Here is a 22,330-nt window from a genome sequence, read left to right as displayed (position 1 = left end):
GTGGAGTGCTGTGTGCTATAGCTAGGAGTTTTGCTGCGCTGCAATGCCAGAAAGCAGGTGTGGAAGTTCAGGAGCTGGCTTGAAACTGGCTTTGGCAGCAGTTAAACTGGAGCAGCTTCAGGACCATGGTGACAAGTCACAGACTGAAATACAGTAACTATATGGAAAATGAAGAGCAATCCCACAATCTTCTTTATGAATGGAAAGAGACCATCAATATTAGGAAGATTTTGAAGGGAAGAATAAAACATCTCTCAAGAACCTCCTGGTCTAGATCAGTTGTGATAAGCCATGGAGCCTTTCTGCAATTTGTGTGAATGTTGGCCATGGCTAATGAAAACTGTGCTTGAGCTGGTTAAAGAAGCTAGCCTGCAGTTTTGCAAATGGGCCTATTTCCTCAAATGCCTTAAATACTTTTTTTTTTTTTTTTTTTTGCCTCTGCTTTTGGAAATCCTGACGCTTGTTATCCGCTCAGTCCTACCTGAGAACAGGCTCCAACTGGTAGATTTACCTGCAAGTTCTTCTGTCTGCAGGTGTCCAATGACACCTGAACCCAGGTCTTGTGATCCAAGCCAGATGGTAAGGTCTCCGTTTTCTCACCTAACATCTTCTTGCTAAACCCCAGTACCTCCCTTCATCCCAAAATGTCTGAGCTTCTGCCAGCTGCTCTGCTACCCTGACTCCATGCTCTACACAGTATATTTCTTTCATAGGATTTTTCCTCAGTGTTTCCAGACAGCCTTCTCAAGGAAATTCAGCAGGAGTTCCTGGTAGAGTTGTCAATATAATTTACTGCTGAAGTGACTTTTCCTTAGGGCTGAAGGTTTCTTGTGGAAGGAGTAAGGGTACATAGACGGAGAGTGCCTGCTCCTTTAAGGGTATCTGGTCAAGGGCCCTTTTCAAGGCAAGAAGGGATAATAACAAAAGGGAGGCAGTGATGCAACCAAATCTGGTCAGTCACACTCATTTGTGAGAGCATGTGACAATGTAGGAATGTTTATTCCAGCACGGTCATCTGATGGAGGATTTCTAAGCTGGAAGACAATCACAAGAAACAAACCTCCCAGCCACACTAATTGGTGGGCTAACAAGCTACAAGTACCACTTCCAGGAAGGACGAACCTTGCAACTGATAAGATTGTGAACCAAGAAGCCCACCCTCGGAGGGTGCAGAAATTGCAGAGCTCAGCAAATCCATAGGGGGTATGCAAGGGGAGCAGGAGGAACAAAACGTGTTGGGGGGAACAGGTAGAAAAGGGTATGAAAGGGCTAGTTGTGTGTAAAGTAAAGCTGGTCAGACTGTGGGTATGGGTGCCCCCAGCCTGTGGTGTCAGCTACTGGAGCGAGTGCGGTCCTAGCTTCAGCTACTGGGGTCAGTAGCTATATCCTGCTCCCAGCCATGGGGTGGGAGTGGTGTGTGTTCCCAAATCAGCTACTGCGATTGGGACTGGCGTGACTGAAGCAAGACCAGATACTCAAGGTCTAATTCTGTCACTTTTAGTTCTTGCAGAGAGTAAAATCTGATCGTGTAGCACAATAATGTTCAATGAGCCAGGATGGGAGGAAGACTGGAACTTAAGAGTCAGATGTGACTTCAAAGCATGTATAACCCTTTGGAAAGGCTTATATCAGGACTCAGTTCCTCTTTTCCAGGTGCAAGTTGTCATAGACCTTCTGGCCTCGGGGAGAAGGTAGAAGTTCAGTCTCATTCCTGAAAACTCTCTGGTAGTAAATGTCCAAGAGACAGAAAGCAGCTATAGAAAGTATAACTTCGTTAGATTTTTTTTTTTTTATAAGTACATGGCTGAAATGCATAGTGCTTTTGGCTGAAAGATAGCTACTAAAAATATTTATTTTTAACAAGACATGCGTTGGAGACAGGGCAAGCCTAAAGCATTTATCTCTATGCTCTTGTCTTCGGAACGGAGATAATCATGTTAGAGCTTGTAGTGTGAAGTTTGTATTTGACTCTACATTTCCTGTGCTGTTCAATATCTCCGGGGGGGGGGGGGGGGGGGGGGGCACAAAATCATGCCAAATAAACAAACAAACAAACAAAAACAAACAAAAAAAAACCAACTGCAGCAGAGAAGTCAACTTGCTGTCACTCAGACAGTATTAAAAACACCCATCTTAATCCCCTGAATTCAAGTCACCCTTCAGCAATCCACTGGCAGCTAAGAAGAGATCAGACATACAGCACTCATGCACTGCTTCCCACCAAGCATAAGTAAAAGCACCGGCTCCTCTTTGCTCGTCTGAGTGGATTGCAGTCAGTGGGAGTTTTGCTTTAAGCACAGCCTGCCAATGAAAGGACATCTTTCACTGAATTACTTCTTCTTTATTTTTACCTCATTTTTCTTTTAAATATTCTGGAAACTTCCTAGTTGGCGATGGATAGCATTATACAAAGAACCTAAAGCAACAGTTACCACTGAGAAACTGAAAGTGTTACCTGTTATTTGATCACTGCCATCAAGCTGGATTCCAAGATCCATCAGGGATTTTTAAGAGGCACGTCAGGACCCTGAAACACTTTTCATTTTCTTAAACAGAAAGATAAAAAGGGCTTCTGTCCTGGCACTCCATTCTTTATAGGATTGCTTCTGTCATGTTTATACTGGAGGGAAAAGTGGGGATGGCAGCTACTTTTTCTAACTGTTTCTGTCCAGAAGTCTATCTAAATGCCCAGGGTGTACGAAGGGCCTATTTGGACGCTTCCAGTGAGGAATGCCGACCAACAGGCTGCTGCCTGTGGAGATGCTTGAAATGGGAGCCTGCTGCTGGCAAAGTACAGGGGGGGATCTGGCACGCTGCAGGCAGAGCTGCTGGCTCCCTTCCCAGCTGCAGGAGCACGGCCAGGTGGCAGCAGGCATCTATTCGGTGTGACAGCTCTGGGGACCCTACAGAGGCGGGATCTGGAACGGCACTGCTGCCACCTGCTGCGCCGTTTTGCTTTCAAATACATAAACCCATCTCTGAGCAGTAAGGACTACTGCCTAAAGCTCACGTTTTCCCATTCTATGTGTGTACTATGGCTTAGAAAAAGCCTGGTTCCTCTGAAGGCGTTAATCCTGTTTGTTGGTGGTGACACCCTTCCTTTACTAACCACCCTGAGTATTATTTCATGAAGCATGATGAAGACCACAGCGCTTACCTGACTGAGAGGAGTGCAGCAACTTGCTTCCTACCTGCTGCTTGTGGTCAATGATGTTACCTGAATTCAACAGTGCTGTCCACTGCTGAAGTTTGCTTGTGGTCCACAGTGTGTGACAGAGAAGGTAAAGAGATCTGCACAAGGGATCCTACGCCCTATTGCCTCACCTTCAAATAAAACTAAATATTTATTTTCCTGATTTTTGTCATCATGTTGAAATCCAAAGCTATTTAACATTTCCCCAGGTCACTTTTTCAGAATTACTGTTCCCTGAAAGTGCTTTTCACTCCAATTTAGAAGGCAGTTCTTTCAAATGTGCTCGTTGTGTGCAAAATTGAAATCCCTTTTTCAAACCAGTTCTCTGTAAGATTGCTTTGATTGTCAGATTGTTCTGAAAAGTGGTTGAAAAAGTGACATCGTTTTACTCAAGTGATCACGTCTCTGTGATTTATTGAGATCAGAGAGGTATCAAAGCTGTCGAGGCTCCTCCACCTACCATATGTAAGCACTGGGGCAGGAGTGAAGGAAAACAAAGCCAACAGCTCCTCAGCACTGCACAGTATTACCTGTCTTTGTCTAGGTGACTCAACTGCATCTCTGAGAAAGTGAAAACCTGATGGAGCATTTTGCAGGGACATGTTGTGAAGAGCACTCTGGTAGTCAGCTTTGATTCAAACTGCCAGGATGCACCTCTTCCTGTTGTCCATTTGTAAAGTGATTAGAGAAGTTGAGATAAAGGAGGAATAAAATGCAAACAGACCATTATGTATAGGACAGGAAACAGGTGTATGGACAATATATTTCAAATAGGACATTGGAGGACAATATATCTCAAACTGGACATTGGAACCCAAGATAAAGAAATAATTAGCAAAAACCAGTCCTTGCGGTTAGGAAGAAAGCAAACTCAGCAGAATCCTGACCAAGGGTGAAAAGTACACTGTGAGGAAGACTTATGGCCTTCCTCTCTGAGACCACCACCCACAGCCCGACGACCACTGCCCAGAATTGATGGAGGATCTGCGCAGACGCAGGACACAAAAAACTAATTAGCATGAGAAGCGAGAGTAGGTGGGGTTAGATAATGAATATGTATAGACGTTAATATAATATTCATCACTCTGCTGTATAAATTTGGGACGGCTTTTCACTTCAGGTATGCACGATAGGCGGAGAGGTCCCCCGTGCATCCAGCGCTGCAATAAAGAATATACCACTTAAAGAAATTGGACTATCGATCTTTGAATCAAAAGCACTGTGAACTTGCCCCATACGGATGGGCAAAGAAACCAACCCCTCTCAGTACAAATAAAGGCACTAAAAGCTTCCTTTGGAATTGTTAGGCAAGGTACACGCTGCCTGAAACGGCTCTTGCTCTGTAAATCAGTGGTAGCTTATATGCACTGCAGGTGCTTCTACCTAAATAGCTAAGAAATTAGAAGATACACAGTTAGTAGAAACTAATTGTGTTGCCAGCTGGGCAAAACATGTCTTGACACATTCCCCACAGACCCCAAACAAGCAGTACCTGTGTGATCTGGATTCGATGGGCAGAGTGCTAATAATGCAAAGGACTGTGCTTGTAACTGGTGTCCCTGTTCTTAGGTACATCAGAGCAGTTGTCTAGTGGGTGGATGTGCAAAACCAAATGTCCAGGGCCTTCTAACAAAGAAAGGTTGTTTGGGCAACAGGGTAACATCCTTATCATGACATTAAGAGGGGATTTCTTTGGGGGTGTTAAGTCTTGTAAGCAATCACAGGAGCAGTAAAGCAAGATGCTGTTGAGGCTTCGTGATGGCAGAGCTTTGGTTGTACTTTGTATTTTGCTTTTTTTCTCCAAAGGGTAGCAGCAGTACACTTTGTGATAATTGCTAAACAGAAATTGATGTAAAATTTAATTGTAACCGACTTAATTGTGGGCTAGAGTAGAAGGCAATCACTGTCAAACTGCAGAGTCCCAGGACTGTCTCAGAGCTCGGCATCCTGAGGCTCACCTACCATTATTACTGTAATTACATTATATCAGGCATGTAACAAAGGGTGATTATGATGTAAAGGAATAGTTATGAGGTAACTGTTCAGCCAGTAACATGAACACTTCCTGAACAAATTACTGATTACGTGAAGGTGTATACTTAAGAAAATGAACATACACAAGCCATATGTATTAGCACAGATTTGTCTGACATGAGTGCTGAATTAAAATTGGTTAGATCACTTTATCAGAAGCACAGGTGAGATATAATTTATCTGCCATGTTATAACATCCCTAGGAAGCATATACAGAGCACCTGCAGCCTACTGCTTTGAATCTCCTAAGGAATAAGCTCTGAAATATCTCTAGAGCTCCAGAAAGCTGCAAGTCTCGCATGCAAAGTAGATGCTTATGATATCTCTCCTTTCTCTCGGTAAAATCTAAGAAACAGATGCAGAGAACTTTTCTTAACTGATAACTCGCCTGCAACTGCTGGCAGATCTTGGGTTTCTCATCCAAATCTGTAGGTTTCAAGAATGCTTCCAAATTTAGGATGTTTAGGATGTGGCACAACAGTTCGTTGCAAACAGTGCATTTACTACTAGATATGTAAAATACCAAAATGAGGCCTTTGACCTACGAAATTTGTAGGATGAACAAGCAAAAGAACAAAAGAAGAATAACTTAATGTATAAAAATATTGAAACAGCCATTTAAGTACTCATTTTTTTACTGACTAATCAGTAGCAAGGTGATAAGGAACAACCATTGTGAGTCTGCCAAAGTCAAATTGTGTTAAACTAATTTAGCTGCTTTCTTTGGCTGCGTCCCTGGGCTATGGAGCAGTTCTTAAACTGGCAGCAGAAAATCTAGCTTTACACAGAAGCACACAGAATCATCTAGGTTGGAAGAGACCTCCAAGATCACCTAGTCCAACCTCTGACCTAACACTAACAAGTCCTCCACTAAACCGTATCACTAAGCTTAGGGACTGCAGGGGGAACTGCTACCAGAAAGCTGCTGGGAACACAGCAGTGAGTAGTGGCAGCTGTGACAAGGGTAGAGATAGGGAGCACTGCTGCGAGGGCTTTAACCAGGCAATCTCCGGCTGTTGGCAGCCACCTCCTCAGGTCGCCACTTCCTCAGGTCACCACTTCAGATCTTCTCCTGCCCAAAGTCTAGAGTGCAGGACTATAGTACAGAGCTGTGAAGGCTGCCGTGGCCCATTTGAAGCACAGCATGTTAAGAAAGTTGCTGCTAAATGAACATTTCAATGATGAGAAGAATGTAAAGAAAGATTAAAACGCACCTGGTAGATTCAGTCCAGGAATGAGAGGATGAGACTGGCATAAAGAGAATGGTGTTAAGTTATTCTCTGTGCAATTGGCTTGGCCCATTTATGTTAATTCTGTATGTTCAGGAAATAGCTGTAAACAGCGAAATGCTACAGGAAGCAACTTCAACAGCTGAAAACAGTGAAATGGTACAAGAAGCAACTTGGCAGCTGCTTTACGGGATGCTTCTGAACAACAGGTGGGACAAACACCAGTTAAGAACAGTCCAGACATACTTCATTTACTTCAGAAAAAGGAACATTGAATAAATTGATCCTACAGTTTCCTTTCATATATGTTTCATTCCAGTTTGCATGAATAACACTTAAGCTTGCATGAAGTCAGTACAAACTTTTAAATTAAGTTAAACATACAGGAAGGGAAAATAAAACGAACCAAGTAAATTTGCAGCTTACGTTTACTAAAGTAATTCAAGTAACTTATCTTTACATGTTAACAATCTTATTCTATGTCGTTAACATTACCAAAAACAGCTCAACAAACATAACAGCTCTTTCCTTACTTCTTCTGAAGAGAAGCAAAGCTACTAATAAATTAACATCAAAATAACTTGTTTTATTGCTAGCTATTTTATATTACCAGTTATATGAAGTTCTATTTTATGTTAGTTTATAAAGGGAACCAAAAGAAAACATGTATTGAAAACAAATAACTAACAAATTACTAAGGACAATGTACAATCACTTTCAATAATCCTGGTATTTGACAACTGCCTGAGCACTATAATACCAAAACAGAGTATTTTATTTCCACTTGTCATCAAAATATCTATTTGTTTTCAGATTAGAGAAAAACCTCACAGTTGAAAGCAAAGGTGAAAACTGTACATATGACTTATTTTACAGCTGCTGTTCAGACGCTTACTGGGTTCTGGACGCAGCCTACTAGTCATACATATAAAAGTATAGAAGTATCTTTATTAATGAGGCATTTGTTCAGATCAAGTTTCTTGGGATACAGCCTTCTATCACAATTTCAGCTGGCCAGCCACTGTATCTGTTCTTCTTATTGTCAGAGTGGTTTATCTGTTTTAAAATAATAACAATAATCATCATAATCATCATCATTGATACTTGGCTTATCATTTACAAATTAGTTTGTTAAACCTCATTTCTATCTGCCTCCCTGTCATACAGATAAGCACTTATGGGCTTATAGAAAACAAATATGACAAGGTCACAGATGTAAACACAAATCTGATATAAAAATGGTATTTTTAGACTTCCTGAAGCCTGAGGACAAGTTATTCAAAAAAGTTTTTCAATGCAAGGATTGGTGTTCTTGCATGGCCAATTTGAGACAGCCCAGTTTTGATACAAAAGCAGTCATGATTTTTAGGAAGCCCTTGGAATTTGTCCTTTCAGAAGAAAATGCAAGATTCTATACAGCATCTCAGATTGGACATTCCAAAACTGAGACTATCTAGAATCATTGGTCACTTCTGAAATTTGTCTACAGAAAAAAAAGTCTCAACATGATTTAATGCTGGAGTGGTAGAAGTCAGTAGCGTACATGGCCCAGATTCAAAGCAAAGAATGATGACACATTAGAGAACTTGCTTTGTACAACTGAGGCTTACTGAGCAGACTACAGTTAAGACATATACTCCATGAAATCTGCACCTGAAGGTTATACCTGATATACAGACAAATACAAAGTGAAAATAAAATTAACCTGACCTTTTCTGTTTGGATATCATCTGGCAGCTTGAAGCCTTTGGCAGCTATAAAAGCCCAGCTTGACCTGAACTTCATATTCTGTATTTCTTTACTTCCCAGGGCTTCTATCAATGTTTTGGCATCACTTTTTAACCTAGGAAATTTTAGTGAAAAAAAGTATTAAAGATACATGACATGAAACAACCTGAAAAAGAACACAGTGGCTTCATGGTTTATGTTAGTATGTCAGCAAAAGCAATAACAAGAAGTTTAAAACTTCCTGAGTGCTGTCTTAGTAGCATGCCATTAAACTTACAGAACAAAATCATCTTTTCCTCCTCCTCTCTGCTTCCCTGATGTTAATAACTGTTTGTAACACCACAGTGGAAGTAAATGTGTCTCAAATACTGTTTGATATTTTATCCCTTTTTAAATATGGACAAGGGCATCACATGGTTATCAGCCAAATGATTAAGATTGTTCCTGTTTAATTACGATATCATCACTTCAGAACAAAATAACATACAATTTGAAAGGACTTGAAGAATCAGGTTAAGATGTAAAAAGGAATGCTAACTGCACACATTCTAATTAGAACTGTAGATACCTTCTTAATAGAAGGTTGTGACCCAGGGGTAATAGCATGGCCCTTTATGAGAATAATTGTTTTTAAACAAGTTTAACACACTCCTTCCATCTTTGGGAGCATCAACATACATGACATGGGCAAGCACTGAATGCATATGAAATCAAAACCAAAAGAGAAGCAATGAGAGAACAACCCTGACTACATGACAAAATAAATCATTCCTTTACACCATTTTAAGACGGTGATTGTCAGACTATGGGCTGCTCTATCTCTCAGCCTGTCATGAATAGTTTGCTTACCGGGTGCTTCCATCATCATGAGTCACCATCAAAAGCAGGGACCCTTGTGGTGCATTTTTGATGAAAGTCGCCATCTCTTCTGAGTGCTCTGTTGAGTTAATTACACAGCTGATTATTCATTTCTCCCTTACATACACACAACACATTCCACCTACTTTCTATTGCTTTCAATTTCTCTTCACTTTTTGGACTTGTCTATTCAAAATGAGACCTAATTAGGCAATTATTCTATTTGCAAGCAGAGGGCCTGTCTAATTCTGAAAGATGGAGGAAGCTGCTAGCTCTCACTGAAGACTAGGAGAGCAAAGGTAGATCTACAGTTCCCAGTAAAGACACTTCTGAACCTCTGAAAAAGAAAACATTTACACACAAATGTATAGATGGTTTCTCATGTTTACCTCATATAAGATAACAAAGGCAGGCAAAACATGGAATACTCCAGTGGAAGTCACTTATATTCTGTGCCTTTATTTTTGTGTGCTAACTACTGTGCCAACTGTAGAGCTAAGTAACACACCCCATTGTATGCCCATTTTCATTACGAGGGGCTGCTTATTTGCAGCACTAAGCTATTTATTGGTTTTGTAATTGCTAGGCATACATTATTTTCTACAGAAAATAAACATCTTGTGTAACAGGAACACTGGAGACGTGGCAGTCTACATACTGTATATAAAACTGTAGCCCCATGATTAGACCCAGTGTGATTTCTATTCATGCATGTACGGCCATAAGCATTCTTAAGTGGTCAAAGAATCAACTGCCAGTGCCTCACAGCATTCTGTTTCTCCTTACTAGTAAGTAAGGAAATTGGTATCATTCAAAGTCTGGAAAACGTATTAAAAGCTATTCTCAAAGTAGATCTTTCTAGATACATTGAAGGATATTAAGAGACAGACTAGCATATTTTCTATGATGATTTTACAACCAGAATAGAACAAAATGTATCAGAAAATGGTGACTGAGATTGCAGACTGAGATACGACATCCTGGACAACTGCTATCCTTACCAGACTGAAAAAGTGGAGAGAAAAAAAAAAGGACAATTAATTACAATAAACATTAACTAACTCAACCAACAGGAGAAATGCAGTTTTTCAGGCAAAATTTGTTGTCAGAAGACCTGCCCACAGCATATTCTAACAAAAACAACAGCTGTTAGCTTCTAGCTGATCCCTTTCAATGACACAGTCATTTAAAGAGCAGGATAAATATTTAATGTCTTTACTTAACACTAAAACATTAACAAAAGCTCTACTGCACTTTTTCCTACCTCCTTCCCACATGTCAAAAAATTTTGCTGATATCATTTTTCCTGTTTTATCTGTAATTAAAAAAAAAGGAAATATGAGCAAAAATTATTACATTTAGTCAGCATACACAGCAGTTTCAGCTAAAGCAAGGCATCTCCAATTTTCAGTATTATTGTGGTTCTGAGTTTTCTTTTGTTTGAATTTTAAATTGCAAGGAATATAGAATAATGTAAGTTTAAGATTTGGGGAGAATATTTTGTTTTGTATAGTCTCTGCCTGTGGCAGCAGTCAGCTGAAAAAAAAATCTTCACAAATCATTTCTATTATAGCACAGACCTGCAAATTGTCAAAGAAAATCACACTGGAAATAAATGCATTCTCCTTTCAACTAAAGGAAGTCACTTGCAGACTGAATCTGAATCATCATTAATGATTAAAACATTTTTATTACTTTTTATTTTAAGGAAGGAATTCAGTTTATTGTGCACTTCCATGGTTTTATATATACACACATACAACACTAGGTCACAGCCATACATCGGAAAACTGGCTAAGCCTGGGTGTATGTGAATGAGCCTATTCGGAGCCGTGATTCAGATGTGCACGCTTTCATACTATTTGAATCTCAGTGGACAGAAACTCAACACATAGACATCATTATCATAACAAAAATTGGGCATGCAAACAATTAGTCATTCCAAAACATTATGGTCAATATTCATAGTTGGTTATGCTGCTGTTGAAATGGTTATCTTTGTTTTCGGAAGACATGTACAATTGGAAATACTTTTCAAATTTCTAAATCCATGCTAACTGAGCTAATTTACTTTGGTTATCCTATACCCCTGCTATGTGAGAGTTTTTTTTCTATTTATTATACTGTCAACTTATTTCTTATCATAAGATCCAGCAGTTCCTGATTTCTTTCTAGCTTATCTTTGATCCACACACGGTAAAATCATGGAGGAAAATTCTTCCAATCATAGGACTCTAAATGTCAGGTTTATCACACTGATGAGGGAAGAAGGTGGTAAAATCTGTCATTAGTAAAACAAAATTCTAGAACTGGGCTTCTTCTAAGTGGAGATCACCCGGGAAAGGGATAGGGATAGGGAAAGGGAAGGACTATAGTACGGACAGTGGAGGTCCACACAACTCTTTTTCTCTTTCTGTGTTTGTAACTTGGGCTTAATAGCTCTGTCTTCCTTCTTACAAAAGAGCACATTCATTCAGAAAAGAAAGAGAAATTATGAAATAAAATATGAATGTGGATGCTACAGGAAATTTATTGGACACAGTCATTAACTTGACTGATCTAATTAGAGGACATGCAGAAAATATGTTTCACTACAAATTACTTTGAGACACTGGACAGATTTACCTGCAGAGGGAGACGGAGGGGTAGCTAAAACGACTATGTATGTGATGAAGGGAGTGGTTGTTCAGTCTTTTAATACATGTAAAATTTGATATAGAACTTCCTCTTCCTCATTCAAGATGGATGCAAAGGCATCTACAGCTCTATGCTGAAAACTCACTGTTAACTATTTACCTATTATAACCAGTAAAGCTTTTAAGATTCCTCACTGGAAACGAGAAAACATGCAGTAGTTAACTGGAAAAAATACATCACACTTTGTAGTCCCAACTTCATCACCATACCCATTCATCTAAATTAAAATGGTTCATTCAAATCTGGAACAAACTACAGCTTCTGCTATCCAGCAGCTCCTCCTATGAGCAAAGACATATAATGGCAGTTTAATTTTAATCAAGCCTTGAATTTCTCTTTCTGTCTACTGACCAAGTCTGGAAAAGGAATTTGTACCTTGCAGCAGAACTGCAATTCTCGGTTTTGGTTTGCCCCATCAGCAGAGCAGTAGATATGCTTTAAACCAAGGACTGAACCTGAAAATTGAGTGTTACTGCTGGAGGTCACAGATATTTTGCTATGTTACTTAAGAAGCAGTATTTTTTTCTGACAAAATACACATACACCACTTCTGTATACACATTTGTTATTTTCTTATATTGATTATGAATGTTTCTTTTGTTTATCCAGAAGACTACTTCTCAAGCAGTAGTTTTTCTTATATTTAACACACATCAAGTTTGCAATTGTTTTCCTTTTCTTCCATACTACCAAAAAAATCCCACCGTTTTAAATTTATTCCATTATAGAGTTATGTCTCTAACATTTTTTCTCTTACTTACAATTCACAATGGCAATGTTTATACCTCTTCCAACATTACCCTTCTCTTCACTTATAATCCTGGAATTGAAATAAAGATAGTATCAGTAGAATTCATCCTTACAGAGGCTCTGATCCAAAGTCAGATTCACCTATGCTAAGTCACTTCTTGGTGTTCTTGTTTTCTTCAGTTATTTAATTCAAGAGTTTGTAGTAAACAAGAGCTATGGCTTAAAAATCTTGCATATTATACCAGTTAATTTCCTTCAAAGATGCACGAGTCTTGCAAAATGAGCCAGATCAAGAAAGATCTTTTTCTACTTTTTGTCTGCTTTAGTACGAAGAAAACATGACAAAGAAAAGAGGAGCAAAAGAGGAACAAAGAAAATAACCTGAGATTTAAGCATTAAAAAAAGAAAGAAAAAAAGATCTAAATATTGTCAGATGTATTCTGACATTTATCACCAGTAAAACATCAACAGTTTGGAATTATTTCTATCTACGCTTAAATGACTCAGAGGGCATGTCTTCCAAGCACTCATATTACAACTACTTAGCAATAAAATATTATGAGTCAGTCAGAGCTAATAAAAGAAAGCCATTCAAACACCTAGGACACAGGGCAAAGGGAAGAATACTACATAGAAATTACAGGGTCCACGAGTGGAAAACACACCCTTCAGTGAAAACAGTGTTGCTACAGTCACCCATGTGACTACAATGTTCTATTCAAAAAAGTAGAACGCACAAGAAGTAGAGAAAAAGTTAAGACAACTTAAAAAAAAATGTGTTTATAAGTATATATTCAAGTTAACTATCTCCAAGTTACCTTTAGTCCCTATATCACCATTTTTTGAGCTTTTATTTTAGGCCAGAGATCCATGGAGATGGATTGTCTTGGTTTGAATCATCATTGCAAAGCCCATTTGAATGAAGGAAGCAGAGATGTTGTATTTAAGATGGACCCCATGAGGCATGCTGCACATAAAATACCATAAAAAGTAAGCCTCAGACAGAGATGAAGAGACAGTAATTCAAAATCGGAACACAAGGGGAGAACTCACATGCTCCTAAGAGTCTTACAGCATACTTACTAGCACTGAAAAGGGAAGATACAAGAGTGGCCATTTTTTTTGCATATATTTTTACCAAAGAAACCTTTTCTTCCCCTTGGTAGGAGCCTACTTGCTGATAGTGTACCAAAATGGAACACCTTTCTTCATACTACAAAGCACTTGCTTATATTTAAAGTCAGGCTGGTACTTACAGCTCATCCTCAAAACAGATTTTAGCCAGATTTTCTCTGCCACCGCCACTACGAACCCGATAGGCGTAGCTCCCAGGTAAGCAGGGAGACCAGTGATCACATTTTTGCCTTTTGGGAACTGGAGCTACAACAACAAACGTAAGAAAATGTTTTCTTGAATGCTACATAAAAAATTTCTACATGGAAAGAACCACTTAATGTCAACATACTAATCTCAAAGTATATATATGGAGGCCAATCCTGCCAGTTTTCCAGTATCCTGGCAACATTATCACAGATTTGCCTGGCTTTAGGTTATTGTTGGCTTTCAAACAGCTGTTGGGACCAAAAGCAAGCTTATATAGATAAAAAAGGTCCCATATATTCTTGATTCAAATCAGACCATACTAATTATTCTGTTGTTTCATTTAACAGTAAATGAGGGCTAGAAGGATGAAGCATTCCTACAGATAGCTTCAAGTAAATAGTTATAATTCTAATTTAAAATCTTTTTCACACAAGAACATAGTCATACAATGAGAAAAATATACAAATTAAACCACGCAGTCAGATCAGAGGAAGAAAAATGAGAACTACGTCACAGTCCGGTTAGTTACCGTAACTCGAAAATACATGTGATAGAACCAAAGCTGCAGCTGCAGCTTTGCACATGATTTGTGCTTACATGCAAACAAACAAATAAAGCATTGTTATATTACTAGCCAATTATTTGTATTTGCATACTGGTAAATATAGGCTGACGTTACGTTTCATCAAAGATAGTGTCTAAGGAAGTTCAGACTTGCACAAATTAATTAACTTTACACAGCCATCTCATTCTTTCAATAGTATACTAGCTAAAAAGCCATTTGTCATTTAACACTGAATGTTAGGTAAAAGAAAAAAAAAAGGAAATACAACTATATACCCTTCAACACTGGTTTCTTTCCAATGTCTTGAAGATAAGTGATAGATGTTGACATTGAGTCTTCGGATAAAAGACCAGCGAATAAGTATCCCGTGTACCAAGCCAACAGTGATGCCAACAGGAGCCCTGATAATTTCACAATATCTGCCAAGAAAAAAGAGAAAACCGCAAAGACATAAAGATGTACTCACAGCAACACACAAAATAACGTGTTTTCTCTGGCATTGCCGCAAAAATGGCCTTCAGAGATGCAGCAATAGAGAGTTTGTTGCATTCCCATCTCTGACAACCCATTTCATTTCTAAAACTCCATCGTCAAGGAGAACGCCCCACCCCCTCCCCAATCCCCTCAATCCATGACCATAATGCTGCAAAGAAACATGAAGTTCAACTCAGTCCTAGCAGAATTTGACTCTGAAAAGTAAGTACCAGACACCACACACAACTATACAGGTAGTATGCATGTACTGCTGGTTTTGTGCAATAGGCAGACACTACAAGAAGGGTTTAAACACCTACACTGACCAAGCAAGGAGTTCCCTTCACCCACCACAGCAGAAGACAACGATGACTCTGATGACACATGGGATCTGGATCTAGATGACTCAGACAGCTTCCTGAGCATCAAGCAGGCTCAGGAAGCCTTCTTCACCAGCAGCACTGTGGGGCTGGAGAGCTGTGCTCTGGCAGAGATTAAGTTCTCAGGCTCACAGCCAGGCACCACAGCTTCCACCTCAAAAATCTGCAGACCCAAGCCTGTATGCTGACAGGTGAAGGCTTTTTCCCCCATGCCTTGAAGACAATTGTGAGGCACCTCCTGATGACCACAGAGCCCTGTCAAGCCTGGCGCAGGAGGGATTTCCTGCTGCAGATGGATGATCTCCTGCGGCACCTTGCTGCAGCCTGCAAAGAAATGCCTCAGCCGCTTCCTTTTAGGCAACAAGAGGGTGCCTGAGGAGCTGGTCTTGTCCCTGGGCTCCCAGCCAACCTGCTCCCAGAGTGAAAAAGAGGGAAGGATGCAGGAGAGAAAAGGAGAGGGAAAGCCCTGTGCAGCAGCCCACTGCCAAGACAGGCAACTTTCTCCTCGGGACGAACAGAGCATCAGCCAGTGATGACTACGGTGTTGTAGCCAGCGCAATCATTAATTTTCACCCTGCTTTCCCCTCACACTGACTGGCACTGCCCAGATGGTAAATTCACAGGGGCCCAGAATTTCCCCTTTGCAGCTCCAGCTGAACAGAGACCAAGTGAGAGACACTGCTGATGGGCCTCGCTGTGCTCACACCGGGGGGCAGGTGGAGAACCGGGGAACCTGCCTGGCCGAGTCGCTGGGCACCAGTGCCACAGGGCTGAGCACACTGGACACGGAGAAGACACAGAGCGATAGGCAGCGGGAGCTGCTCCCGCACATTTTCTCCACAGCAAAACCACACTTTGTGGAGCCTGCAGCTCAAGAGGCTGAGGGGAGGAGGCTTGTGCTGCCTGATCACCCGGGCAGCAACCACCCACACTCTTCGAGAGTTGGTTCCCTCAGGAGCTTCTGCCTGAGCAAAGGCTGAACGAACGCACCCCTTGAACAAATGCCATGTTGGTGAGTTTCTGTGCGGCACTTTGTCGGGGAATGTGGGCATAGGGTGCTGATGTAACACCGCCTCAGAGTCAGGGATCATTTTATAGAAACGCAGCATCACGGGATGTGTGAGGTGGGAAGGGACCCCTGGAGGCCACCTGCTCCAAGCCCTGCCCAAGCAGGGCCACCCAGAGCAGGCTGCCCAGGCCCAGACCCAGGCCGCTTTTGGAGACCCCCAAGGAGGAGACCCCGCAGCTCTCTGGGCAGCCTGTGCCAGGGCTCCTCACCCACACAGCACAGAAGGGCTGCCTGGGGCTCAGAGAGAGCCTCCTGGGCTCCACTTTGTGCCCACTGCCTCTTGTCCTGGTGCTGGGCACCACTGAAAAGGGCCTGGCTCCGTCCTCTTTGCACCCTCCCTTCAGATATTTATGGACATTGATGAGATTCCCCGGAGCCTTCCCTTCTCCAGGCTGAACAGCCCCAGCTCTCTCAGCCTCTCCTCACAGGAGAGGTGCTCTAGTGCCTTCATCATCTTGGTGGCCCCTCGTTGAACTCTCTCCAGCCTGCCCATAGCTCTCTTGTACTGGGGGCCCAGAACTGGACCCAGCACTCCAGGTGTGGCCTCACCAATGCTGAGTAGAGGGATCACCTCCCACTCACCTGCTGACATGACTCTGCCTAATGCAACCAAGAATACCATTAACCCTTTTAGCACCAAGGGCACATGCTAACTCATGTCCGACCTGGTGTCCATCAGGACTCCTAGGTCCTTCTCTGCTGAGCTGCTTTCCAGCTGGGTGTCTCCCAGCATGTCTTGCCTGGGGTTGTTCCTCCCCAGGTGTAGGACTCTGCACTTTCCCTTGTTGAACTTCATGAGGTTCCTGTCAGCCCATTTCTCCAGCCTGTCCAGGTCCTACTGGATGGCAGCATTTTGCAAAACAGGCTCTTGTTTTCACTGCTTCTGTAACTCAGGCTTGCCCACCTGCCCTTTCTCCTCCATTAGGGCAAGGAGAGTAAAGTCAGCAACAGGGGAGCCGGGAGCCAACCCATCACATCAGAAGGCTGACAAGAACAACTGCATCATCAGGTCACCGGGACTGAGAAACACCAAGGTTTTGAGGTCATGAGATACTTCCTGATCTTTATATGTCCTGGAACATAATGGTCCATTAAACTGAAAGTTGAAAATTCTGAGTTTTGCAGTCCTGAACATCTAGTTTAATAAAACCATAGTCCAGGAATATCCAGGATGTTCACTTTGCCAACCTACTAGTATATATTGCCTAGCCATAATCTTCCTTATAATAGCTTACACTTAGGAGGACATTCCTTTCCTTCCTGGAACAGCCCTCTATAAATTTTATTTCTGCCCCTTCCCTGTTTTTGCCCTCTCTAGAATAAAGCCAAGTTGTTCACTTGTTCTCCTCAAGTCTTGTTCTGCAGGTCTTACCAACTTCCCGTTGACTGCCTAATTGGTCTGCATACTTTACTGCAGAAGAGATACCTGGCCCAATACACACGTTCTGGAGGCTCTGCTTCTGTTTATTCATGTCAGAAGGAAGTTTGACTTCTTTTCATATGAGTAGAAATTACTGCCTCAAGTTCAGTTTATAATCCCCATAAAGAAATCTATTGTTCTGCGAGTATTTGAACTCTTTAGCTATTCCTTATACTGTATTTTATATGACATTATTCCTGTGTTGTACCTAAAAAAAACCACCAAAAACCCATGCATGAAAAACAAAACTCTACAGAAAATACTAATTGGTAAAGTTAACACTGAACATTACTAAGAAGAGTCACAAAAACTCCATGTTCTTTATACTAGAAGTAACAATTTCTCTCTGACACAGTCATCATTAACAACTGAGGTAAAACTGCGGTACTTCTGTCCTTAAATCTCAAAGAGGAAGAATAGAATGTAGATCATAGAATCACAGAATGGTTGGATCAGGAGTTACCTTAAGGAACGGTTTGGGGTGGAAGGGACCTTAAAGACCATCCAGTTCCACCCCCCTGCCATGGGCAGGGACACCTCCCACCAGACCAGGTTGCCCAAAGCCCCATCCAGCCTGGCCTTGAACGCCTCCAGGGATGGGGCATCCACAGCTTCTCTGGGCAGCCTGTCCCAGTGCCCCACCACCCTCACAGTGAAAAATTTCTTCCTTACATCTAATCTAAACCTACCCTCTTTTAGTTTAAAGCCATTGTTCCTTGAACTATCATTATATGCTCTTGTAAAAGTCCCTCCCCAGCTTTCCTGTAGATCCCCTGTACATACTGACAGGTTGCTATAATGTCTCCCTGGAGCCTTCTCATCTCCAGGCTGAACAACCCCAACTCTCCCAGCCTGTGTTCACAGGAGAGATGCTCCAGCCCCCTCCTCTGGACTTGCTCCAACAGGTCCACATCCTTCTAATGTTGAACGCAGCACTCCAGGTGGGGTCTCAGAGGGAGACCCAAAGCAGAGGGGTACAATCACCTCCCTTGGTCTGCTGGCCACGCTTCTTTTGATGCAGCCCAGGACACGGTTGTCTTTCTGGGCTGCAAGCACACATTGCCGGTTCAAGTTCAGTTTTTCATTCAACAACACTCCCAGGTCGTTCTCCTGCTCTCACACCCAGCCTGTATTTGTGCTTGGGACTGACCCAGCCCAGATGTAGGACCTTGCACTTGGCCTTGTTGAACTCCATGAGGTTTGCACAAGCCCACCTCTGGAGCCTGCTCAGGTCCCTCTGGATGGCATCCCTTCCCTCCAGCGTGTCGACTGCACCACACAGCTTGGTGGCATCGTCAAACTTGCTGCTCTGAATTTCACTGTCCATGTCACAGACAAAGATGTTAAACAGTGCTGGTCCCAACAGTGACCCCTGAAGAACACTACTTGTCACTGGTCTCCACCTGGACATTGAGCCATTGACTGCAGCTCTGTTTGAGTGTGACCATCCAGCCAATTCCTTACCCACCAAGTGGTCCATCCATCAAATCTATGTCTCTCCAATTTAGAGACAAGGATATCATGGGGGACAGTATCAAATGCTTTGCACAAGTACAGGTAGATGATGTCAGTTGGCCTTCCTCTATCCATCAATGCTGTAACCCCATCATAGATGGCCACCCAGTTTCTCAGGCATGATTTGCCCTTAGTAATGCCATGCTGGCTGTTGCCAGTCATCTCCTTATTTTCCATGTGTCTTAGCATAGTTTCCAGGAGGATTAGCTCCATGATCTTGCTGGGCACAGAGGTGAGACTGACTGGCCTGTAGTTCCCTGGGTCTTCCTTTTCTCCCTTTTTGAAAATGGGGGTTATGTTTCCCCTCTTCTGCTCAGCGGGAACTCCACCGGACTGCCACAACTTCTTGAATATGATAGACAGTGTCTTAGCAACTTCATCTGCCAGTTCCCTCAGGACCCATGGATGCATCTCATCAGGTCCTATGGACCTATGCAGCTTCAGGTCCCTTAGATGGTCTCGAACCCGATCTTCTTCAGTGGGTAGTTCTTCATTCTCCCTGTCCTTGCCTCTGCCTTCTGTGACTTGGCCTGTGCGGCTTCTAGAGTACTTGCAAAAAAATCGTTGAGTACCTCAGCCTTCTCCGTATCCCGAGGACCAGGTCTCCTGTTTCTTTCAGGAGAGGGCTGACATTTTCCCTAGTCTTCCTTTTATCCCTGACTCACTTACAGAAGCATTTCTTGCTGCCCCTCTTGTCCCCCGTCAGACTTAATTCTATCAGGGCTTTAGCTTTCCTCACTTGATCCCTGCCTGCTTGGACAACTTCTCTGTATTCCTCCCAGATTACTTGTCATTGCTTCCACCGTCTGTAGGCTTCCTTTTTGCGTTTGAGCTTGGCCAGGAGCTCCTTGTTCATTCATGTGGGCCTCCTGGTATTTCTGCCTGACTTCCTCTTTGTTGGGATGCATTGCTCCTCAGTTTGGAAGAGGTAATCCTCCAATATTAACCTGTTTCCCTCCAGAACTTTATCCAATGGTACTCTACCAAGCAGATCCCCAAAGAGGCCAAAGTCTGCACTCCTGAAATCCAGCGTAGTAAGCTTGTTGCGTGCCCTCCTCAATGCCTTAAGGATCTTGCACTCCACCATTTCATGGTCACTGCAGCCAAGGCTGCCCTTGAAATTAACATTCTCCACAAGCCCCTCCTTCCTGGTGAGAATGAGGTCCAGCGTAACACCTTGCCTTGTTGGCTCCTCTGTCACTTGGAGAAGGAAGTTGTCAACACACTCCAGAAGCCCCCTGGATTGCTTACGTCCTGCTGTCTTGCATCCACAACAGATAGCAGGATGGTTGATATCAACTCTCCAGCACAGTTTGTATTCAGTTCACAAAACTTCTGTAAAACATTGCCAATGAACTTCTGGTTTTGTTTTCTTGGATTCAGAAGCCAGTAAGGGACTGCACTGAAGGAATCTATTGGGTCCACCTGGAACACTTACATTCACTGAGGTTATGTATCCTGCACATATAGTTTCTTTACTGAGTACCCACAGAGACATGCATAAAACCTACACTATAGCAGCTAAATGACAAGGTCAAACAAGGTATTTAAGAAATTGTAAGACTTGCTATACACAGCACTTAGAAGTTACAAAGTGCAAAGTTAGGTCTACATTCACAAAAGCAAGACTGCGCTAGTGCTGATTTCTGAGGTTGTGGATCCTCACCAGTATTACACTCAGAAAGACCAGTATGGGAATCACATGCCACAGAGAGGCATGTTGTCAGCAGTAACAGGTGACACAGGTTTTCTTCCTGCCATCCGTTCAAGGAGAAGGATCAGCCACTCGGGGATATACATACATACTTACATACATAGTGTCTGATAGATGAAAGGGCAGAGGGGTACCCAGTGGACGAAAAGGCACAGGCAATCCAGATGGCAGTAAGGAAGGGCATGTGAGAAAGCACCAGGAAAGATTAGTCATCCCACTTTCCGGCAGCTCCCACTTTCCTTTCTCCATCAGCTGCTTGCTTGTACCTTGGCAGCAATTTAAGCGCAATATATTTCTTTCTGTGTTTAGCTGACTTCAAATGTTCACTCTGCCACACCTCACTAATACATACCCACCTCTACAAGGCAGAATTTTAAAAGGGGGAAAAAATCGCCTCAGTTATTCTGACCTACGAGTCTTGGTGTGGATTTGCTGTTGTGCTGGCCAGCAGCTTGCAATTCAGGTGACTGAAACCTGGGGGAAGCTGAATGCTGAGGGAAAACGAGGGGCGCACCATGTGGGTGGTGGGTTACGCACGGCCATTTACTCACCCTCCACACCCGAAACCCCACAAACTTTGAGAAGGAAGAAAAGAGAAATGGAGGAGAAACCTAGCCCCCTTTCCTCGGCGCAGGGGCACCCTGAGGTCTCCCAGCTGCGAGGTCAGGCACCGGCCCCCAACCAAGGCCGGGGCCAAGTGGCAACCCAGACCTTCGCTGCCCTCTGAGCCACCGGCCCAGCCGAGGGCGGCCATCCCGCCCCTGCCCGATGCCGCAGGGGGCTGGGGCTGCCTCAGGACCCACCTGGGGAGGGCGCAAGGCGGGACAAGGCGCCGGCGGCCCCCGCGCCCGCTCCTCACCCGGCAGGGCGAGCCGCCGCCGGGCTGCTACTCACTTTGTCGGCTCTGCCACATTATTCGGGACGGCGTTGCTTGCCCCCTGCCCGCCGCCGTCCCGCGCAGCAGCTCCTCCTCCTCCTCCTTCGCCTTCTCTTCCTCTGGGGCCGGGCACTGGCCGGGCAGCCAGCAGGGCGGCGGCTCGGGAAGGGGAGCGGCCACCTGCCCGCACCGCCCCGTACCTCGCAGCCCTGGGCGATTTCTTCTCCCCGGAAAGAAAGCAGGAGGCTTGCTCGGGCTGCCCCAGCCCCGAAGCGCTGCCGTGCAGGGAGGGAGCTGCCGCCGCCATTTTCCGAGGGAGCTGCGAAGCCACGGGGCGGTGTGCGGCCGGGGAGCCGCGAAGCCCTGCTCGACTGCTCCGTTAGCTGGTGTCAGGGAGGACTGGGAGACATGGAGGTCTCCCCTTACCTCCTTGGCAGGGGTGATGAAAGGCCAGACACTGGTAATGGCTAAGGCCGCTGTTGAGGGCACATGAGAGTAGGGGAA

General features: G+C 43.3%; 1 protein-coding gene across 2 annotated transcripts; it reads right to left on the bottom strand.

Moving 5' to 3' along the window:
- Positions 1 to 6,696: 6,696 nt before the first annotated feature.
- On the bottom strand, positions 6,697 to 22,058 carry FAM3B (FAM3 metabolism regulating signaling molecule B). 2 transcript variants are annotated; one of them, XM_040540854.1, is made up of 8 exons: positions 21,844 to 22,058; positions 14,653 to 14,796; positions 13,746 to 13,869; positions 12,501 to 12,559; positions 10,307 to 10,357; positions 9,034 to 9,121; positions 8,167 to 8,299; positions 6,697 to 7,512 (listed from the first exon to the last, which is right to left on the bottom strand). In XM_040540854.1, the coding sequence occupies exons 1-8, from the start codon at positions 21,860 to 21,862 to the stop codon at positions 7,423 to 7,425; spliced, it is 708 nt and encodes a 235-aa protein (XP_040396788.1). In that variant the 5' UTR covers positions 21,863 to 22,058; the 3' UTR covers positions 6,697 to 7,422. The 2 variants fall into 2 exon arrangements, with proteins under 2 accessions (XP_040396788.1, XP_040396873.1); XM_040540939.1 differs by having other exon boundaries at positions 21,753 to 21,880.
- Between the last annotated feature and the right edge of the window lie 272 nt (positions 22,059 to 22,330).

This window comes from Cygnus olor, chromosome 1 (genome assembly GCF_009769625.2).
Source record: "Cygnus olor isolate bCygOlo1 chromosome 1, bCygOlo1.pri.v2, whole genome shotgun sequence".
Classification (NCBI taxonomy): Eukaryota; Metazoa; Chordata; class Aves; order Anseriformes; family Anatidae; genus Cygnus; species Cygnus olor.
The sequence above is the reverse complement of the archived record's forward strand: the minus strand, read 5'-3'. Positions and strand labels throughout refer to the sequence as shown.

Excerpts from the sequence above, each read along its gene's own strand:
- FAM3B (XM_040540854.1), bottom strand. Across the intron at positions 12,560-13,745 it reads ATCTGTTTTGAGGATGAGCT|GATTATAAGTGAAGAGAAGG; the intron begins GTAAGTACCAGC and ends TTTCAATTCCAG. Across the intron at positions 10,358-12,500 it reads AAACATTGCCATTGTGAATT|ATAAAACAGGAAAAATGATA; the intron begins GTAAGTAAGAGA and ends TTTTAATTACAG.